Source organism: Ahaetulla prasina, chromosome 3, assembly GCF_028640845.1.
Source record: "Ahaetulla prasina isolate Xishuangbanna chromosome 3, ASM2864084v1, whole genome shotgun sequence".
NCBI lineage: Eukaryota > Metazoa > Chordata > Lepidosauria > Squamata > Colubridae > Ahaetulla > Ahaetulla prasina.
This window is the reverse complement of record NC_080541.1, coordinates 86,193,743-86,208,950: the sequence shown is the minus strand read 5'-3', so window position 1 is coordinate 86,208,950 and position 15,208 is coordinate 86,193,743. Positions and strand designations below refer to the sequence as shown.

The window sequence follows — 15,208 nt, the reverse complement described above, 5'->3', positions numbered from 1 at the left end:
TAAGCCAACCTAAATCCAGCCATCAGCAAGTTCTGATTTAGCAACATCTATTAACTATTCTTAGATGGAATGCTGGAATGGTATGCTGGCATTCAAATTAATCTTATAATGTACTATGATTGTTAATTGCATCCAAGACTATCTTCTGTGCTGCCTGGAGGAAGAAACAAACTATGACTGATTGCACCATTTTTTAAAAGTAGAATTATAAACCACTCTGAACATGTATTTTATAGAAGTGCATTAAACTGTTTGAATTCAAAATTAATTAAAAATTAAAAATATTTTTTTTAGAGTGAATAGTTAGAATTTTACTCAAGACTCAAACAGTATATAAGAATTCTCTATGTAGAATGGAGATGAATACAGATTCTGATTAAATATGTGAAGAATTTCAGTGTAAAAGGGTGAAAATATTTATATCATCATGATTAATAGACCGAACCAAATTGTCATTAAGCACTGGACAAACAAGAATTATGGTTGATAGTGAGCTAATGATTCTCTGTATAAACGGTAGAAAGAAAAGGGTTGGAAAATAAAAATAACAGTCTTAATATGTGGACATTTCTTCAATTATTAATCTTCTGAAGAAGGATACTGCAGTAAGTGTAGAGACTGGCAATGAGAAATATAACGCTGATACAGTAAGTCAACTCTAGTTGGTTCATCTGACTGGATCAGATGTACATATGGTGAAGAGGCAATGCTTTCTTTCAGCTAAGGCCATTTGTAATATCTGATCTGAAGTCCCCTATTGGAATGTCCTTAATTAAATTGTGTCTTTTCCTGGTGTTGCACGACTATTGCGTGAGTCCAGATGAAGACACAACTCCTTTAAGAAAATGCTGATTTGTGTGCCATATGCATTCCTGCATTCTCTTTCAGCTGTTGGTATGGTTTTATACCAGGGGTGTCCAAACTACGGCCCACGGGCCAACTGCGGCCCGCGGGTCAGTTTTTATTGGCCCGCAGCAAATTCTCGGTGGACAGTGGGGTGCGGCCCCCGTCCTGGCCCCCAAGGAAGCCGCCGCTCGCCCGGTTGCAGATGCGGGGAGGCTCCGCTGAGGCTACCCCCGCCCACCCGGGGCTGCGGGCCGGCCATTCCGCCACTGGGCTGTAGGGGGCGCCCGGGACGCCCACGGCTCCAGCCCGGCCCACCAGACAGAGGAGGAGGCGGGCGGGCGGCAGAGCTTCCGGCGCTGCTCCGGGCGCCCTCGGCTCGTGGCGCCGCGCAGGTAGGCTCTCCGGGCGGGTCGGCAGAGCAGGGCTGGACGGGCGGGGGAGCGGAGCGGAGGAGGATGGGAGGGTTGAGCTGCTGAGTGGGCCCCGCTGCCGGGGCTGCCGAGGGTCCCGCGGAACGGGACGCTTCTGCTCCCGGAGAACCTCTGGGTGGGGGTGGCGGCGGGTTGTCCTCTCCAGCCACCGCCTCCCCTCCCAGCGATGCAGTTCAGTTGGTGGGAATCCTCGACGCCTGGTGAGGGGGGCGAGCTGAGTTGGGGCCTTGTCCGGGAAGCTGAGTGACCAAGGAGGCTCTGGGAGAGAGCAAGAGACCCACCCCACCCCACCCCACCCCCGCAGTGTTGCCACAGCTGGGGAAGATGGCAACGCCGCCGCCCGGTTGCAGATGCGGGAGGCTCGCTGAGGCTACCCGCCCACCCGGGGCTGCGGGCCGCCATTCCGCCACTGGGCTGTAGGGCGCCGGGACGCCACGGCTCCAGCCCGCCCACCAGACAGAGGAGGAGGCGGGCGGGCGGCAGAGCTTCCGCGCTGCTCCGGGCGCCTCGGCTCGTGGCGCGCGCAGGTAGGCTCTCCGGGCGGGTCGGCAGAGCAGGGCTGGACGGGCGGGGAGCGGAGCGGAGGAGGATGGGAGGTTGAGCTGCTGAGTGGGCCCCGCTGCCGGGCTGCCGAGGGTCCCGCGGAACGGGACGCTTCTGCTCCCAGAGAACCTCTGGGTGGGGGCGGCGGCGGGTTGTCCTCTCCAGCCACCGCCTCCCCTCCCCGGCGATGCAGCTCAGTTGGTGGGAATCCTCGACGCCTGGTGAGGGGGGCGAGCTGAGTTGGGGCCTTGTCCGGGAAGCTGAGTGACCAAGGAGGCTCTGGGAGAGAGCAAGAGACCCACCCCACCCCACCCCCGCAGTGTTGCCACAGCTGGGGAAGATGGCAACGCCGCCGCCCGGTTGCAGATGCGGGAGGCTCGCTGAGGCTACCCGCCCACCCGGGGCTGCGGGCCGCCATTCCGCCACTGGGCTGTAGGGCGCCGGGACGCCACGGCTCCAGCCCGGCCCACCAGACAGAGGAGGAGGCGGGCGGGCGGCAGAGCTTCCGGCGCTGCTCCGGGCGCCCTCGGCTCGTGGCGCCGCGCAGGTAGGCTCTCCGGGCGGGTCGGCAGAGCAGGGCTGGACGGGCGGGGGAGCGGAGCGGAGGAGGATGGGAGGGTTGAGCTGCTGAGTGGGCCCCGCTGCCGGGGCTGCCGAGCGTCCCGGCGGGAACGGGAAGCTTCTGCTCCCCGGAGAACCTCTGGGTGGGGGGTGGCGAAGGCGGATTGTCCCTCTCCAGCCACCGCCTCCCCCCCTCCCCCGGCGATGCAACTCAGTTGGTGGGAATGCCTGGTAAGGGGTGGCGCAGCTGAGTTGGGGGCTTGTCCGGGAAGCTGAGTGACCAAGGAGGCTCTGGGAGAGAGCCGAAGAGACCCACCCCACCCCACCCCGCCCCCCGCGGTGTTGCCACAGCTAGGGGAAGATGGCAACGCCGCCGCTCGCCCGGTTGCAGATGCGGGGAGGCTCCGCTGAGGCGACCCCCGCCCACCCGGGGCTGCGGGCCGGCCATTCCGCCACTGGGCTGTAGGGGGTGCCCGGGACGCCCACGGCTCCAGCCCGGCCCACCAGACAGAGGAGGAGGCGGGCGTGCGGGCGGCAGAGCTTCCGGCGCTGCTCCGGGCGCCCTCGGCTCGCGGCGCCGCGCAGGTAGGCTCTCCGGGCGGGTCGGCAGAGCAGGGCTGGACGGGCGGGGGAGCGGAGCGGAGGAGGATGGGAGGGTTGAGCTGCTAAGTGGGCCCCGCTGCCGGGGCTGCCGAGGGTCCCGGCGGGAACGGGACGCTTCTGCTCCCCAGAGAACCTCTGGGTGGGGGGCGGCGAAGGCGGGTTGTCCCTCTCCAGCCACCGCCTCCCCCCCCTCCCCCGGCGATGCAGTTCAGTTGGTGGGAATCCCTCGACGCCTGGTGAGGGGGGGCGCAGCTGAGTTGGGGCCTTGTCCGGGAAGCTGAGTGACCAAGGAGGCTCTGGGAGAGAGCCGAAGAGACCCACCCCACCCCACCCCACCCCACCCCCCGCAGTGTTGCCACAGCTGGGGAAGATGGCAACATCCTGGGATGCCGGGATGCCCAAGGGGGATGAAGCCCTTCCTCGCAAAGAGTCTTTTGGGCCCAAGGCAGCTTGGCCGGCTGGTGGCCCCTGTGCCCCATGGGGCATTGCCAGGGTTGTTCCTCCAAGGGGCCAAAGCCTCCTGGCTGACCCACAAGGCCCTCGGAGGGGGAGAACAGCCGGCCTTCCTAGCACAGCGCTGCCTCTTCCCAAAAGGGAAGTTTTTTTGTTTGTTTACCTTTGAAGGTGTCTCTCACCCACTTGGCTTGTTTCTGTTTCATTTTGTCTGCCTCTGAGAAGGACTGGCTGGCTGCAAAACTCTTGTGGCTTGAGGCTATTGTGTGCACTCTGTACATGGGCCCCAGCTGCCCCTCGGAGCAGCTTCAAAGCCCTTTGGGGGCTCTGCTCCCAAACCTGTGCCCAAACCGAGGGACCCTTGGGGCTTTTTGCATGCTGCAGGATCTCCCAGCATGACAGTTTTGCACCCTGCAGACTGATAGAAAGCAGCTGGGACTCTGGCGGAAAAGAAGAAGACCGCATCGAGAAACAGGTGAGGCGGCGAGGGCGAATAGCGTTGGTGGGGGAAGTGTGCAGAATGTCTCCAGACAAAACTATATCGCACTTTTGACCAGTCCTCACACTTATGACCGGTCATCATTTATGCCTGTTGCAGCATTTTGCATAGGGACTACTCAGAGGGCTGAAAAGTTATTTTTGACCTGTCCTCACACTTTTGACTGGTCCTCACACCTACAACTATCTTTACATTTTGCACCCTATCTTGTAACCGTGGTGAAGAGAAGCAGTTGTGAAATGAGTGATATGGTTGTTAAAAATGCTGCAATGGGCATAAATGTGAGGATGGTCATAAGTGTGAGGACTGGTCAAAAATTACTTTTTTTAGCCCTCTGAGTAGTTTCTATGCCCATAGCCACATCCACTCAGTCACATGAGGAGTTAGCCACGCCCACCAGTCACATGACCACCAAGCCACACCCCAAAATAAGCCACGCCCACAGAACTGGTACAAAAAATTTAGCCCCCCCCTCCCCCCCCGTGGCCCGGGCCTTTGCTTATTTTTCAGTATTTGGCCCTCACTCAAAAAACTTTGGACACCCCTGTTTTATACAGTCTAATAGTTACTTGTCACTTTTGCTGCCCAAAGAATCCACAGGAGCCTTTTACCAACATCATAGCCTTAACAAGTGGCTGAACATATATAGAATGTAGAATAACAGAGTTGGAAGGGATCTTGGAGGTCTTCTAGTTCAACCCCCTGCCCAGGCAGGAAACCCTACACCACTTCAGACAAATGGTTATCTAATCTCTTCTTAAAAACTTCAAGTATTGGAGCATTTACAACTTCTGGAGGCAAGTTGTTCCACTGATTGTTCTGTCAGGAAATTTCTCCTTGGTTCGAAGTTGCTTCTCTCCTTGATTAGTTTCCACCCATTGCTTCTTGTCCTACCCCCAGGTGTTTTGGCAGATAGTTTGACTCCCTCTTCTTTGTGGCAACCCCTGAGATATTGAACACTGCTATCATGTCTCCCCTAATCCTTCTTTTCATTAAACTAGACATATCCAGTTCCTGCAACCGTTCTTCATATGTTTTAGCATCCAGTCCCCTAATCATCTTTGTTGCTCTTCTCTGCACTCTTTCCGGAGTCTCAACATCTTTTTTACATCGTACATTCAGACCAAAACTGAATGCAATATTCCAAGTGGGGCCTTACCAAGGCATTATAAAGTGGTATTAACACTTCACGTGATCTTAATTCTATCCCCGTTTACGCAGCCTAGAACCGTGTTGGCTTTTTTGACAGCTGCTGCACATTGCTGGCTCATATCTAAATGGTTGTCAACTAGGACTCCAAGATCCCTCTCACAGTTAGTACTATTGAGCAAGGTACCACATATACGGTACCTTGCATTTTGGATTTTTTGCCTAAATGTAGAACCTTACTTTTTTCACTGTTGAATTTCATATAGATAGTGCTTTCCTTTTTAAAACATCCATACATTTAGAACTGAATTTCCACTTTTAGCTGTGATTCCAGGATCTTCCCTCTGTTCTTTGTATCTTTTCATATGTACAGAGTTTACAATTACAACAACCATTTCTTTTAAAATATATTTTTATTAAGAATTTTAATTACAGTTGTAAAAACTAATACAAACTAAATTTAGAGAAAGAGAATAGAAATAAAAGTTTGGTCTGATGATTAAGGCACCAGGCTAGAAACCAGAACACTATGAGTTCTAGTTCTGCCTTAGGCATGAAAGTTGGTTGAGTGATTTTAGGCCAGTCACACACTCTTAGTCCAACTCACCTCATAGGGTTGCTGTTGTTGTGGAGAAATAGGAGGTGGAGGAAGTGTTACATATTTTCACCATTTTGAGTTATACATAAAAATAATAAATTAGGATTAATTTTTATTAAAAAAACCACAAAAAACAAAGAAGAAAAGAAGAAAGAAAATGAAAAGAAATATATAAAGAAGTGACTTCTAACCTTCATCACAAGTATAAACAAATGTACTAACGTTTCATCCCTATAACATTAAACAGATATCTCTTCAGCCCATATTCCATCACTTAGGTATAAGCAAATCTAAAAAACATCAACTGTTCAATCTCAAAGTCAGCAGAAAGTCTACAAGGGTCACTAGAACTTTGCAAAAAAGTAAATTTTATTTTAACCTTGGTCAAATAAACCAATGTTATATTCCTTCCTTTTACTTATAATAATCTTAACATTTAATTCAATCAAATATTGTTGTAGGATTTGATTTCTCCTCAATTCTTCTTTATCCTATCACACACATTTCTTCAAGGTTTTACCAAGTCTGTTTTGTAGATGATATAACACATTTTTTCCAGATGATTATCTTGGTTTAACATTTATATTTCCCTTTTAATTTTTAAAACCTCAGCCAGTTTATTCTATGTATCCAGTATCTATGGAGATTCTCAATCATCCAGGTCATAGTTGTCCCAAATGAGCTTTTTCAAAAGGCAACTGGACTTTCTTGACACTTTCACTTCTCATCCAAGTGTGTATCTGAGACACAATCTTGGCTAAAAATGAGATGTCTCTGTTGCACTTTGCTCCCATAAACTGGATGTGAGTGAAGAAAACATAACCCGAGACCAGGCAGTAACTCCCTCCCTCCTGCCATGGCAAATGAGTGGTTTTTGTTTTTTAGTTTCAAGTGGTATAGTTAGTAGGATATAACAACTAACTTTGGCTATTGGAAACACAGCTGCCTCTTTTGTAACTTGGAAACTTCTCGATTTAGATGATATGCTAGGGCTGTTTCAGATGTGGTTTAGTACACTGTGAATATAGCATATACTGCACCAATCTGATGGAACTATCACCATACATGGAACTAAATTCCATTAGGAGATATATTATCTGAGAAGGAATTGTTAGGACAAACAGCAAATCCATGTTTAAATATCTTTCTGAGATAAACTTTATTTACTAAACAAATTGCTATTTCGTGCGTGAAGAGAGAGTTTCAGTTGCAAATGTGAAACCCTATTTTATGTTAAGAAATGTGAACCACATTACAAATACTTATGCTTAATTCCCAGCTTCATTGATTAAAACCGGCTCGCACTGATTAATGAACTGCAGCTTTAGATTAGTAACTGCTGATTAAAGCTTTCCACTCTAATAGTTAAAACAGAAAATTGGAAGGGGCGATAGTAAGATCTTTTGCTTCTTGTTCCTCCCTTTGGCAGAAAAACCTGAGCTGCCTGTGATTTGCATGGCATTGCTCCTGCTTATACAACTGAGGGCATTGAGACTTGCAGCCAGCCTTTGCATTAAGTCAGCCAGTCATGTTTTGCTGACTGAAAACATATTTAGAATGCTTGTTGGAGGAAAAGTTATTTTCTGTCTCCATCCAATGATAATGTTTGTAGCTTTCTGCCAACATCGTTCACTTTAGGACAGAATGTAGCATTTCTGAACAAGCATTTGGCACAAGGTTTCATTGCAGCCTTTACGGAATGAGAGACTGTAGGAGGAAAGACGCACAGCCACAGGCAAAAGCTGCAGTTATTAATCAATCACTAAGAAGAGCAGGCTCTTTGGGCTTCCTCTGGAGAAAGAGAGGAACAATTCCCCTCTGCTTCAAGAGGCATGTTTGGCAAATGAATCCAGTGGAATAAAGAATAAGAGACGGCTATAGTAAGGCTGATAGTATAATAGTATATATAGTACAATACAATATAGTATAATATATATAGTATAACAGGGACGTGGTGACTCAGTGGCTAAGATGCTGAGCTTGTTGATCGAAAGGTGAGCTCCCGTTACTCGTCCCAGCTTCTGCCAACCTAGCAGTTTGAAAGCACATAAAAAACCCAAGTAGAAAAATAGGGACCACCTTTGGTGGGAAAGGAACAGCGTTCTGTGCACCTTTGGTGTTTAGTCATGCTGGCCACATGACCATGGAGACCTCTTCGGACAGTGCTGGCCTTGAAATGGAGATGAGCATTGCCCCCTAGAGTCGGGAACAACTACCATATATGTGCAAGGGGAACCTTTACTTTTATAGTATGGAACCAATTCTGCATTCACATGAATGTTATGCATATGCCGACATTTGCTAGTACTTTCTTATGATTATTTTTTTCCCCATGACCTGGCATCATGTATATTGTTCAATGGAATCAATGTCAATATTCCAGCATTTGGCTGTTGTTTTCTTATCCTATGGCTGCAATTATTACCTGGTTCAGATATCTTTTTTGTAATTTTAATCTTGGCAGATTCCATCCTGCAGGGTTGGTGCCCTCTGGGTTTCTTCAATTGAAAACAATGTCATCTATCCAGAGCCCAGAAATGGGCCTTCTCTGTAGCAACACCTGCTATGGAACAAAGTTCTTTCTGAGATCTGGATGAGTCCCACTCTGCTGTTGTTTAGGAGAGCTGGGAAGACCTGGCTGTTCACCCAGGCCTTGGTGAGGGTGAGTGAGATCCTTCATGCCATTATACTCACCATCTTTTATCTTTATCTTTTATTGATTTCATGTAATTTGTTTCATTGTTGTGAATGCCTTGACTAGAGTCACTGAGGATTAGTTTAAATCACAATATTGTAACCCAGTTTAAATCTCTGGCTGACTGTGTGTCCAACAACAACAACGATAGTAGAAACATCAGAATGGCACAATGGAAGACACAGTTGCTGGTCAATGATGACAGGTTAATATCAGGAGAGGAATCTTTCAAGGAGACTCATTATTACTATTGTTTGTCGTTGGATTGATTCCTCTGTCAACAATACTTGAACAAATCATGCTATGGTTATCAAACATCAAAAACATCTAGCTATCTTACCTCCTTTACAAGATCTGAAGCTGTATGGGAAAACCACCCTCTGAAATAGAATTGCTGCTCAATGCTATCCATAGATACAGCCAAGATATTCCAATAGAGTTTGGACTGGACAAACGTGCCACCCCCATCAACAGGGAAAAAGTAGTGAAAACGGAAGAAATAAAGATTCACCATGGAAATAAAATCAAGAGCCTGGACGGAAGGACACCGCAAATTACAAGGACACCTTCAAACGACAATATCAAGCACACTGAAGTCAAGGTTAGTAGTGAATACATCAAGAGAATGAAGAAGCTCTTAAAGTTGGTGAAGAAAATACCATCAAGACAATTAGCACCTGGGCAATTCCAGTCATTAGATACTCAGCTGGCACAGTGCACTGGACTCGAGCAGAATTGAAAGAATTTTGAAAAATAATGAAAATGAATCATGCCTTTCATCCACTCAGTGACACTGACAGACTCTTCTTACCAAGGAACATAGGTAGGTGTGGAATGTTTACTTATTTATTTACTTATTTATTAAGGTTTTATGCTACCCATCTCACATACTGTGACTCTGGGTGGCTTAATGTTGCCTGGTGTATGCATATACAACAGTTGAATTGCAACAGTTGAATGCATATACGACAGTTGAAGAAGAAAAAAGGGTATTGGAAGAATATCTGAAGGACAAGAAGATGCACTGAAACTAGCACATCATGTAGGCTTATTGAATACTGTAGAGATCAAACTTGCCTACAAGAAGACCAAATGAAGAATAGAAAAGACACATTGCAAGGCAAAGCTAGTACACAAAGAAAAACTAGCAGGCAAAACAGATAACAACAAGTCCTGGCAATGGCTAAGAGCCAGAAAGTTGAAGAAAAAGACAGAGGGGCTAATTCTGTTTGCACAATAGCAAGCCGCAAGAACAAATCCATACAAAAGAAGCTGAAGAAACCCTGGTTGGGTCTTTGCTGCAAGATCACACAGACTGACCACAAACAATGTCATGACAAAGTAGTAATAATGGTGCATTGGAAGATCTGCAAGAAATATCATTTGCCAGCAAGCAAGAAATAACAAGAGCCCAAAACAGATAAAGTAATAGAAAATAAAGAAGCTAAAGTACTCTGGAACTTTAGAATTCAAACATCTGTCACATAATACCCCAGACTTATCAACTGTTGATGAGAAAGAGGAAAAAAGTAGATAGCGGATATTACAGTTAATAGGTGCCTTAGGTGCTATTACAAAACAACTGGTGCACATTTAGCATTGTGCTAAGTGTGCACCAGTTAGCAATGCTAATGCTAACACCATACAAAGTCAGTTTTGCATCAGTCAATTGCAAAAGGTGTTCCTTTACCTGGAACAGCTCCGATCCTGTGACCATACCGTTAATATTATTTACATTTGCCTATTCAGATCCTTAGAAAGGATTTGATAAATGGACAAAAATGTCAAGGTCTTAATATGGGACTAGACCTGTAGGTTCCTTACATAGGGTGCAAATGTAGCTATCAACCTTGGGCAGAGGTGGTCACCACCTAAATATATGTAAGGTAAAATACATATTTTGTATTGCATGTTGAAATTTTCAGGTGTAAGTTCATTTCTCAGTGGGGAGAAAGAATTATGGAAGAATCTAATGAACTGCTGTTGGATTGCCTTGACATTCTTGGGTGAGATGGGTCAGTGGTCTGACTCAGAATGGCAACTTCCTATATTTCTGAGTCACTGTTCTGGCTTGGATAAACTTCCTGACTGAAGTAAATAAAGTCAGAGCAGTTAATCATAGAGAATCACAGAGATACAGTGGGTAAACTCCTGCCTGTCCATTTGCTTTGGATACATGAATGCTTTTAGTTTTTTACCCCATAGCATTCTAATCTAGTCTTAACCAGTTTAAGAAATTTTCATATTATGTCTCAAACAGAAATGAACCAAAACTGCAATAAAGCGTCCTCTGAATGAGCAGTGAATTCAATGCTGGTAAAAGTGCAGTACCATAAGTATCTGGGCACTGAGAACAAATATGCTCTTATTGCAAATAATATGTGTATGTGCAAATAATATACATGCAAATGAGGATTTTTTTCTCACCCGACACCCAAGCTAGAGATATTCGCCACTATTGCCTACGTGCAAACGTTTGTATCTGCGAAACCCTCAACAATTATGGAATTATATATAAAGGTCGAGGGCAAATAGGGATGAGGAAAGATAAAGGACAACTGAAGCTACCACATTCTACATGCGGAATACCACAAGCCCTAAAAAAAGAGAGCGAGCAGCTAAAGGAGGAAGGAAAGCTAGAGAAGCTGCCTTTTCTCTCCCGCCCGACGAAGAAGGCGCGGCGGCTAAAGGGACATGTAGTCAGCACTGGGAGATCTCGGGAAGCAGAGCTGAGCTTCAGAACTACGTTTCCCGGCAACCTTTTCATCGGTCGATTTCTCCCACCGTTCATCTTTGGGCGCAAATTATCACGTTTTGTTTATCCCCGGAGCCCCGCCCTTTCCTAACTCACGAGGGATGTCGTCACTCCTCATGAATATTAAGAAGGCGCTCGAACGAGCGAGAGGGAGAGCGAGCGAGGCAAGAGAGAAAATTACACCCTTCGTATGAGGCCTGCTTTAATTAATATTCATAAGGAGCCTCAGGAGGAGAGGAGAGGCCACGCCGGGTGGGTGGGAGGGAGGAAGGAGGCGGTGGCTGCTGCCTGCCGCCGCTGAGCCCGTCTCTTCTCCAGTCACTAATGGCGCTCGCGACAACGGCAGCAGCTGCGCGGCGGCAAGGCTGAGCCGAATGGAACGCTAAGACACCGACGGAATGTTCACTGTTGCTACATAATCCCGCGCCCCCTCCCCCCTTCGGAACGCGGCTCGCCCGGCCGTTCTACAATGGAACCTGCGCAGCAACCACAGCTTGGAAGCCGAGAAACGCCGGCCCCGATGATCGGCAAGGGGGAGCGGCCGAGCAACCCGGGCCAAGCAGCCCCCGGCACCGAGAGCGGCAACGGCATAGGAAGACCCAGCCCGTTGGAAGGGGGCAAAGGAACAGCCGCCGTCGCAGGAGCCGCCAGAACGGGGCTAGTCGGCGGCCACCACCGGCGAAGGAAACGAGGGGCCGCGGCCACCGGCTGCGGCGCTTCGTTGGCGCTAGCGGCCAACGGGACTCAAGCGGCGGCGGCTATTCCCGGCAGCGGCGCCAACTCCCTCCTGTTGCGGAGAGGCAGACTGAAGAGGAATCTCTCGGCGGCTTCTTCCCCCGCCGCTCCGATCGCCGCCGCCGCCGCGCTGGGAACGCGCAGTTTAGATCGGAAGACCCTGCTTTTGCTGCCCAAGCCACCCCGGCAGCTTCAGCCTCTCCAAGCCCCGGAGCGAGACTGGGTGCGGCGGGACCTACAGCGAGGATGCGTCCATGTCTACTATTACTATCACCAGCAGCAGCAACAGCGGGGTGGCGGCGGCGGCTGCTCTCTGCTCCCCGTGCTTTGCAACCTGGAGACCACCGCCGCTGAAGTGGCGCTTCGCTTGCTGCAGCTCGGACACCGGGGAGGCGGGAGTAGCGCTGTCCGGGTTTGGGGGAAGGCGGCCGCCAGCGCGGCCGAGGCTCCGCTGCCCCTTAAAGAAGAGGCGGCGGCGGATGATTTGCTCCTACAATCGTCGTCGGTTTCTCTCGATGGGAAAGAAGAGGCGCTGCCCGAGCCCGTTGAGGCTCCGACTTCTCCGGCGGGAAGTTTAACCCCGATCCCAGTCGGGAGAAGGCCCCGAAGCCGTCGAGGGACCCCCAACGGCTTGGGAGCTGGAGAGGCGGCGGCTGTTCGGCCCAGGCGCCTGGCTCTCAGTGGAGGGGAGAGCGGCCGGGCGAGTGGCCAGTCCAGCCTTTCCCCCTCCGACTGCAGCCCCGGACGGGCCTTTCCGCCGCCCCGCACCGAACTCTACCTGTCCGGCCCGCCGCTCTCTTGCCCGTCCCTCTTGGGAGGGTCGGATACCGAGAGCTTCAGCCCCAGCGCCGAGAGCGCCTCCGACCGCTTGGATCCTTATAGCGGAGGCGGGGGCTCTTCGTCTTCTTCGGAAGAATCGGAAGCGGATCTTGCGCCGCCAACCGCGGCCAAGGAAGAAGGAGCAGGATCGGGGCCTGGAAGGAACCAGCCGCGCCGGCCGGGCGACCCGCTTTCGGTGCACAGTCCGGAATCCCGGCTAGGGAGAGCTTCGGGGGACTCCCCGGGCAAGGGGAAAGCTTTGCGGGGAAGTTCCTCTCCTGCTGGGGAAGCCGCCACTCCGCAGCAGCCTCCGGCCTTGTACGTCCAGCTCCACGGAGAGACCGCCCGCCGGCTGGAATCGCACGAGAAGCCCCTGCAGATTCAAAACGACTACCTCTCGCAGCTGGGCTTCCGGGACCTGTGGCGGGTGCAGGAGGAGGGCATGGACTCGGAGACCGGTTGCCTCATCCGTTTCTATGCAGGTGGGTGAGAAATGAATGGGAGGCGTGTTTTCGTGCTCAGAGGAGCGTGTGAATCATCCGTTACCGTGCCGCTTCCTGGGTTTTAACGAAGTGAGAGGGGATCGCTCTGTCTCTCTTGAGGAGAGAATGGGATGGGAAGATCTGCTCTCGTACTCTGGCGTGTTGTCTTCAGTATGGAATAGTGAACCTACGAGTATTTTAATGGAGAAAATAGTACCACTGGTCGGTGAAGTGGGGGGAAAAATCGGGCTTCAGCGGGTGGGATCTCTAGGGGGAAAGATGTGATCGGCCTGATGGATCCCTGTGGCTTTATCTTTGTCCCTTTTACTTTTCGTGGAGCTTTGGAAGATTTCCAGAAATGAATCACAAATGTTCTGAGTTCTGATCCCTTTTGTCTACATTTCCCAGTCTGTTTATTAGTAGGTTAGAAACACCGGCAGGGAAAGGCTCTGAAGAAAGAGTGGGTGCAAAAGATCGGTGAGAAAATAGACCTCCTGACTGGTCTATGGAACTTGCTTGTCTGTTCTGTAATTTCTTCAGTGGCCAAGGAGTGAAGGTTGTCTGAAGAAACTTGTGGGTCAGGCATGTGGAAGTGGGGTTCTCTACTGTCTACAGATATTCTTTCTCTCTCACAGACACACACCCTCCAAATTTGCAGTAAGAAAAGCAGGTCAGAAAAGTTTCTACTTCACCTTTAAGAGAGAGAAAGCTTCAGTTACTATCCGTACCTGTTTATTGAGGCACCTGAGTGGAAATTAGGGGAATGCTGTTTCAAGGCATGTGCACTCCTTTCATTAGGCATAAGAAAAAATATATGCATATGTAAAATATTAAATATTTCTGTTTTCTAGATGGCATTAATTCTCATTTACAAAATTGATGTGTGTAAAAGTGTTCTGGGGCAAAATAAAAATGCAGGTATAAGGATCTTTAAAAAGTCTGAAGATTGTGAGAAGCAGCTGAGACATGCTATTTAACCTGTGGTTTATTTTATCTGAACAAGCTTTATTTACAATCTAAGGTCAAAGACTCTGCTTGGTCCAGTTTAGATAGATTGAATCTGGGAATGGACTTGTGTTTCTCATAGGTGAAAATCATTGCGTATTAAAAGATGGAAAAGGCAAAACATTTTTCTGATATTCAATTTACTTTAATTTCTTAAGATCCATAATGCTGAATGCAGCCTCCCAGCTGATGCTTTCTGTTTTACTATATCAAGTCTTGATCATCATCTTAACTTTTAAAAGATGTTTTTTTAGTTCTAGATAGAAAGCTAAATATATATGGATCTTGTTTATGACACTGATGTTCATTGACATACTGACGTGATATCTGTTAAGCTGTGGAAAACTTTTTTGGATTTGAAAGCAAAAAGGCACCTTAAGGTGTGTTTTATATCATAGGCACACATTCTGTCTGCATTACTTCAGATACAGATAGTCCTTGACTTACAACCACAATTGAGCCTAAAATTTCTCTTCCTGAGATGTTTGTTAAGCGAGCTTTACGACTTTTCTTGCCATGCTTATTAAGTGACTCTGGCTTCCCCATTGACTTTGCTTGTCAGAAGGTCGCGAAAGGTAATCACATGACCCAGTGACTCTGCAACTGTTAGAAACATGAGTTAATTGCCAAGCATCTGAGATTTGACTACATAACCATGGGAATGCTACAACAGTTGTAAAGTGTGAAAAATGGTCATAAGTCACTTTTTTCAGTGCTGTTGTAACTTTGAACGGTTACTAAACAAACTTGTAAGTCGAGGATTAACTATGCCTTTTCTTGGGATCTTGCTTTTTTGCTTTTTTTTTTATTTGCATTTATATCCCGCCCTTCTCCGAAGACTCAGGGGGCTTACACTATGTCAAGCAATAGTCTTCATCCATTTGTATATTATATACAAAGTCAATTTATTGCCCCCAACAATCTGGGTCCTTTGAAATCCAAAGGACTCGCCCAGTAAGCTAATCATGTGTATAGCTTACAATGTTGCATGAATTCAGGTGTTTTGGTTTGCTAATGTTTATAGTTAGAAAGTT

The 15,208-nt window shown here is 48.4% G+C and overlaps 1 protein-coding gene across 2 annotated transcripts in view; it reads left to right on the top strand.

Annotated features, from left to right (window-relative positions):
• Nucleotides 1-11,390: 11,390 nt before the first annotated feature.
• Nucleotides 11,391-15,208, top strand: part of PHLPP1 (PH domain and leucine rich repeat protein phosphatase 1) — a 197,246-nt gene continuing 193,428 nt past the window's right edge. For both annotated transcript variants that reach the window (XM_058175660.1, XM_058175661.1), the window contains exon 1: nucleotides 11,391-13,169. In XM_058175660.1, coding sequence (XP_058031643.1) covers nucleotides 11,603-13,169 — 1,567 coding nt within the window. In that variant the 5' untranslated portion in view covers nucleotides 11,391-11,602. The remainder of the gene's footprint in view (nucleotides 13,170-15,208) is intronic.